Source organism: Aphanomyces astaci (assembly GCF_000520075.1).
Source record: "Aphanomyces astaci strain APO3 unplaced genomic scaffold supercont1.3, whole genome shotgun sequence".
In the NCBI taxonomy this organism is placed as follows: domain Eukaryota; phylum Oomycota; class Saprolegniomycetes; order Saprolegniales; family Verrucalvaceae; genus Aphanomyces; species Aphanomyces astaci.
In genome coordinates, this window is record NW_009798266.1 from 1396191 (window position 1) to 1403368 (window position 7178).

The 7178-nt window shown below is 48.5% G+C and overlaps 1 protein-coding gene across 1 annotated transcript; it reads right to left on the minus strand.

The window, feature by feature from the left end:
* Positions 1-3334: 3334 nt before the first annotated feature.
* H257_02069 (hypothetical protein) lies at positions 3335-5456 on the minus strand (the record flags this gene model as incomplete). Its single annotated transcript, XM_009825560.1, has 5 exons — positions 3335-3596; positions 3657-3841; positions 3923-4201; positions 4261-4649; positions 5246-5456. The coding sequence occupies 5 exons, from the start codon at positions 5454-5456 to the stop codon at positions 3335-3337; spliced, it is 1326 nt and encodes a 441-aa protein (XP_009823862.1).
* Between the last annotated feature and the right edge of the window lie 1722 nt (positions 5457-7178).

A 7178-nucleotide genomic window follows, 5' to 3' on the forward strand; every position in this document is an offset into this window, starting at 1 on the left:
ATCGCATGCACACACAAGGCTGGTAATGAACAATGAACCATATGTTGCGAATCAATATCTTTCCAAACTAAAACGACGTTGGATTGGCTGAAAAGATGTAATTCCTCTATGATGATTGGTGCATTTGAGCATTCCTGCAAATGACACCTGGTTTCTTCGAAAACTCACCCGGTGGTTTTTGCACCTCGCACGAGAATCTACTTCGAAGTATTTAATTTCCACTTGACACTGCGACAACATGGTGTAATACTCAAGTGAAGTCGAGCCTGAACGAATCGAGGGATGGATGATCAAAGTCACAACGAAAACGGAACCTCAGCAGAAGTTACACCCGCTCGTGGCCAGAGTTGTGGATGAATTTCGAGACGTGTTTCCCGATAAGTTACTCAACACGTTACCATCGCCGCGTGGGATTGAGTTCGATTTGACAATGAGGCCTGACGCGAGACCCCAGCACCGACCCCCTTTCCGATTGTCCAAGGTGGAAGAAGGTTCTTTGGACACGTTCGTCGACGATCTGTTGCAATAGGGCTGGATCGAGCTCTCGAGCAGCGACTGTGTGTCCAACATCTTCGGTGTTCCCAAGCGTAGTGATGATGGTCAGATGCTTTCACGCCGTGAGTGGCTTCGTACCGCCACGCCCGACACTCCTATACGATGGGTGTTGGATTACCGCCATGTCAACTCTCAGTCCATCGTGCCAAAGATCCCGCTGCCCAACATTGAAGACCTGTTTGACCGCATGCACGGATGCCGAGTATTTACGAAGATCGACTTAGCGTCTGGCTACCACCAAATGCTCGTGATGCCATCAGCAAGGAAGTACACCGCCTTCAGGATCCATCGCGATGTTTATGAATGGGTAGTGGCCCCAATGGGTATGGCAGGCATGCCAGGCATCTGGTCTCGCCTTATGCATCGATTGTTTGACAAGTTCAACTTTGTCATGGTGTACATTGGCGACATTTTTGTGTTCTCGCGGACGATCGAAGAACACGCTGATCATTTGCGTTCAATTTGCACTGTCCTTCTCACCGAGTAGCTATACGGCGTCCTTCCAAGTGTTCGTTTGGTGTCGACTCTGTCACAAACTTTTTGGGTCACACCATTTCGAAAGATGGCCTCCCCGTGGACCAGTCCAAAGTCCGTGCTATCGACTGCTGGAGCCTCCGTCGAGCAAAGACGTCATGAGTTTTGTCGGTCTTGCCAGTTACTACCGTAAGTTCATCCCCGACTTCGCGGAGCTCGTCCGTCCCCTTAGTGGATTGCTGAAGAAAGGAGCCAAGTGGCACTAGAGCGAGGACGAGCGTCGAGCGTTTTTGACAATCACGTTCGCGTTGCAGCAAGCCACTGTTTTGCAATTGCCTGACTACAACAAGCCTTTTGTGGTTACCACCAACGCCTCTGGTTTCTGTTGTGGTGTAGTCATTTCCCAGCTCGATGGCGACGGCCCGTTGCTTTCATGTCCAAGCGCCTCGGTCCTCACGAACAGAATTGGCCCGCGCACGAAAAAGAATTGTACGCCATTAAGTTGGCTCTGGGCAAGTGGCGCCATTACCTGCATGACAATCCTGTATACACCGACAACTCCTGCTACAAGTGGTTCATGACAACGCCGGTCCTAACGCCCAAGTTGACGCGTTGGCTTGTTTTTTCAGTTGTTTCGACTTTGCCCTCCATCATCGTCCAGGCAAGTTAAATGTGGTAGCTGATGCCTTGTCTCGGCCTCCACAGGCTACCTCCACCGTTCACCAGCTCTCCATCCACGCGTGTATCCACTGTGCCTCAGTCGCAGCGCGCATCAATCGACTTGTTGCTCATGCTCTCTCCACCTACACGACTCGTGACATCGCCATCATTGTCGACTCTCCTTTTTGAGGGGAAAAGTTGGAGGAGCAAAAAGGAGTGTTAGTGCCTCAACGCCTAACGGTGAACCACTCGAAGCAAGTGTCCTTTAGCACCAACGAGATGGACACCAAAACCAAGGAACGCTTTGTTCCGCGCACCCTGGAACTCGACGTACAATGTTAAGTGTAGCGCAGTGGTATTACTGGAACACTCTTACCGAAGACGTGAAGTTATTATGAAACATGCAGCCGATACAAGATGAGCAGTCTGCGTGCAAATGGCAAGATGATTCCCATTCCCGCACCGGAAGAGTGTTAGCAAACTCTTTCAGCAGATTGGATCACCGGTTTGCCCGTGTCAAAAGGTTAGACAAGCTATCCAAGCACCCAAAGTAGTACCTACGAGATCAGATGTCGATGCACCCCAAACGGCGAAGGAATTCTTCGAACATGTTGTCCGCAACCATGGACTACCAGCAATGATCATCAGTGACCGTGACCCCAAGTTTACAAGCACGTTTTGGGAAGTCCCTCGTGGAGATTATGGGTATCCGCCAAGACATGACCACCGCCAGCAGAGCTCAAGCCGATGGAGCGACTGAGCGCCAGAATCGAACTCTCGAATATGCGCTCAGATGCCCAGTGTCGTATCTAGGACAAGACTGGTTCGACCATTTGCCAACGATCGAGTATGCCCACCAAGGCTTAGTCCAAGCATCAACCGGGGTGACGCCGTTCGAAGTCGACATAGGCCGCAAGTTGCGCAACCCTGCTGTGAGCAGCTCCTTGCCCAATAAATTTTGTAGAACATCGAAAGGAAATCATTCAAATGGATAACGAGAATTTGACGAAGGTCCAAAAACGTCAGAAGGAGTATTATGACAAGCGCCGTTCGAACGTGACCTTCAAGGAAGACGATCAAGTACTACTAGCGACTCGCAACCAGCCTTTAAAGCATGCCCAGATGCTCGACAAGTCCGAGCATCCCAAGTTGGTTCCACGATTTATCGGTCCCTTTGAGATTGATTACTATTAATAGTAATACAATTAAACTGATGAGTTTATAGTTATCATATTCTTCACCAGATTATTCCCAAGCAAAAACACAACTCGGCAATGACGCGTCCAATGGTTGTCTGGCTGAACCCAAGACATTCGCTGACGCTGGTGCTAACTTTGGGTCGATTTCCGGCTGGGTTTTTTTCCTTGGATTCCATGAAGTACTGGTGGCATTTGACCACCAAGAGCTATTCCGGAGGAGTGTGCGTGTGTTTTTTGCATAACTTTTCCTAATGCAGGCCAATTGCAAAATGCGAGAGGTGCGAAATTAAACTCACATGATTGTGTGTTTACCAGTCGTTTCACCATGTATTTATGGAATTTTTTAGATTTATATTACAGTTTGATTCGTCCCCATTGTCCCCTACAAATCGCGTAGTCGAGTTACATGCCTTCCGCGCGGTAAAATGCGTTCTACAAATAGTGTTCTACAAATAGTTTGTCGCGCTCTGGTGCATCGTGTCCATTAAACGTTTCCGCCATGGCACGAAATCCGCACGCCCCCGTCGGATCAGTTCGCGCCGCACGAACGCGTCCTTGTCGCCGTCGTCGATACCCGTCAGGTTAATGCCCCTCGTCGCCGCGAGCTCGTCCACACTCACAAACCTGCCGTTGGCTCGAAATAAGTGAGACGCATGGGTGACTAAGCGCAGTAAGATGTGTGTTGGCGATATCTGCCGCACCTCGGTCCTACACGCAACGAAAAAGCTGAGCCCACCGTCCCGAACAACCCCCAAACTATATACCCACCACGACATGAAGTGCCGCTGTTTGTGCTGGGGGTCACACACATAAACTTCGTCCTCTTCAACTTCCCGAATGACCATGACGAACCGGTTGGCTTCGGAGAAGTGGCCTCGGAGTGAGTTCACGAAGACGCCTTTGGATGTGGTCGTGTGAAACAGGCGCGTGTTGGCTGTGATCTCTTCCACCACCTAATCAAACACAAAGGTCAGGTTGACCCTCCATTCGTCTGGCTAAGCACTTGCCGCTTTGAGGGGATTGTAGAAGGTCACCGCCTGAATGTTACTCTCCATTAGGCGTCGAAACATTTGCACCGTGCCTGGCCATGTGAACTGCGCCCTTTCAATGCACGCGAACGGGTTATCGTCGTTTGACATTTGCGCGTCGACATCGAAATACTCGTCGCCATAGCTCACTGCTGGAAGAAACGCTAACGGCTCGTGTATGTTGTGGTACATATGCTGCGTGAGCCACTCCTTGCCGAGGTTTCGAGCCGTCGGGTCGGCCGCCAGTGTTGCATTCTGCCACGCATTGCTGCGGGACATGGGCGGCTACATACACATATGCAACGATCTCATTCGCCTGCCTCTATGGAAATGTGAAAACGCACCTGAATGTTCGTCACGACAAAGCGTTGCATGGCCTTCGTGAGGGATTGTAACTCTTGCGTTTGAGTAATCAGTGACTGGCGGTCCGTCAAGACACGATGGGCTTCTCTTTTGAACACCATGGCAATGGAATGCCAGGACAACGGACCATCGCTTGCTTCACGTGGCACCATGGACGGCGGCTTGGCTGTTTGAAGACGGACAAGGATCGACTGAAGGTGCACGCACTGTGCTTTCAAAGCGGCCCCGTCAGCAATCATCTTGCGGCGATACTCGCGCTGCTTCTCTCGAAAGTACTGACGCCGAGGGGGAATTTTGTCGGCATTCTCGTACATGGAGGCACCTCCTTTCGAGGACATGCTTGCCGATGGGTACTGATCTTCAACCTGACCTTCGTGTAGAGACAGACATCTTACGATGTCTACTGTATTTATCGTACATATGCATCTATTCTTGGACAGATGTCCCAGGTCATTGGAATTTACAGTTAACTTGCGCCCTAAAACTACTATAATTCTACGTAGTACCTTCCAGTACCCTCTCCGTCGCTAAGAGCAGAATACACCTGGTACAGTGTAGATCGGTCATCCACAGGAGGACACGTTTTACTATTAAACGCCTCGGTTCTTTCAGTTAAACCCACGCAATGTTGACGTTAAATCATTATTAGCTTGTTTTTTACTACGTGGTAATAATTAGGTTAAACATCCTGAATAATCCGGATGCAATGGAAACGTTCGTATGGATAAGTGCTGTTTACAAAGACCAAGATATACTTGATGCTCCTTTTTGGCGTGGCTTAGCCAGGGAGCCAGGGTGACTCCATATATTTCCGTACAAAAAGGCCGGTTGGTTTCAATTCTATTACGCGATCAATTTTTCACCAATCAAAAATCTCTTGTGCCGCTCTCAGTGACTGGCGGTCCGTCAAGACACGATGGGCTTCTCTTTTGAACACCATGGCAATGGAATGCCAGGACAACGGACCATCGTTTGCTTCACGTGGTGCGACCGACAGCGGCTTGGCTGTTTGAAGACCGGCAATGATCGATTGAAGGTGCACGCACTGTGCTTTGATACTCGCCCCGTCATCATAAATCTTGCGGCGATACTCCCGCTGCTTCTCACGGAAGTACCGACGCCGAATGAGTGTTTTGTCGTCAACCTCGTACGTGGAGGCGCCTCCGTTGGACGACATGCTTGCCTTGACTGTGAGTTCTGTCAATGGGTACTGATGTTCAATCTGACCTTGCGTGGAGTCATTTTACGACTGTATTCTACGCTCTGTATTAGTTGTACATACTAGTATGCACCTTCTTCGTTTGAATTATTGGCTTATGCATAGGGCTTAAAGTTCCGACGAAGGACAAGCAGATCATCAGGTTCCTCACACTTTCGAGACGGTTTCAGAACGATCAAAACCCTTTAACGTGACGGATCCTATAAGATCAGCCGACGATCTATGATTAGCCGAGCTGAATTACCCAATACAAATTCAGAATCGATATGATTGGATAAAATGAAAGCCTGCAACAACTTACACCTTCAAAAGCTTATGGTGGGAAATAGTAGAAATTTTGAGGGGGGCTCACCGGTTTTCAAATCAAAATGCCGCCAAGAACGTCGTACACACCAGAGGACTTGGCTAATGCCGTAGCCAACGTAGTCTCCAAGGATCACACAATTCCTTCTGCGGCCACATTGTATTCCGTGCCACAGCGAACGCTTCGCACACACTTGGCAAATGCCATTAGCGCTAACACAACTCCCAACACGATGGGACGGCAGCCAATGCTACCACCGCTGTACGAAACCGACCTCGTCATGGAGCGCGACGGCGCTCCATGGCTAGAATCCACGTGACGGGGCCCATCCACCACTGCCTCATCGTCTAACCGATTTGCTATGCGCCAATGGCTTGGCATACTTCCTTAAGCATCCAATAAAAGAAGTACTACCTGTAAAATATTATTACTGTATACATGTAATATATCTCTGTAAATTTATAATTTCACTTCTCAAAAGCCGAAAAAATGACATACTTTAAACAAGTGTAAAATTCGGCTGAACATCGATCGCCTGTTTACAGCTCGAAACCTGACATATTTATTGCACAAATTTAAACTATTAAATTAAGTCCTTATTTGGATGATGGGATAAAGCTTGTAAAGAGCGACGCAGCAATTTTTACGTTGTGGCCATTTGAAGTTCACGAGATTATGGTCGGATGAATGCAGGTCAATTTCGGCTGATCAAGGATCCGTCACGTTACAGTGCTTTGCGGTAAAATCGGGACAGTGCCACTATATACGTTGACTTGCATTTTGTATGGATAGGTGATTTGCTTGCAGGAAAATTTTAATAAAAATCGTAGCTTCAAATTTGTGTGATCAGTGTCTGATTGGCTAAATTTCTTAACGATTTGACCAGTGATTTCACTTGCTTCGAACTTGCAAAACCAATATTCAACATCAAGTATTGAAGGTTTTTGACTGGTTTGATGCACAGGGATTCAAGCCAAGGCCTTGGCGCGTAGCAAATCGGTTAGATGATGAGGCGGTGGAGGATGGCCGGGTTCAAGTCCCGGGGAGTGCCAAGTTTTTCCCCAAAAATAAAAATTCTGCAAAAATAGAAAAAAAAGTCTATTAAAATTCAAAAATTTTGGGGATCGCTTTTTCAAATGATTTCACCACCATTTCAGAAGATATTTTCTCCCAGACGCGAATTGTTCTTTTTACCATTGCCAGTCGCTTTTCTTGGGCAGTAAAGTCCTCGTTCCCCTCACGATTGTCTTCCTCCAATAGCCACTCGGTCTTCAGCATGGCCTTGAGAGGTCCCATCACACCAACACCAAGTGGTTGGCAACGACTCGTTGAATTGGCCGGCAGCGGCTCCACAACGCTGAACATCGCTTCGGCCA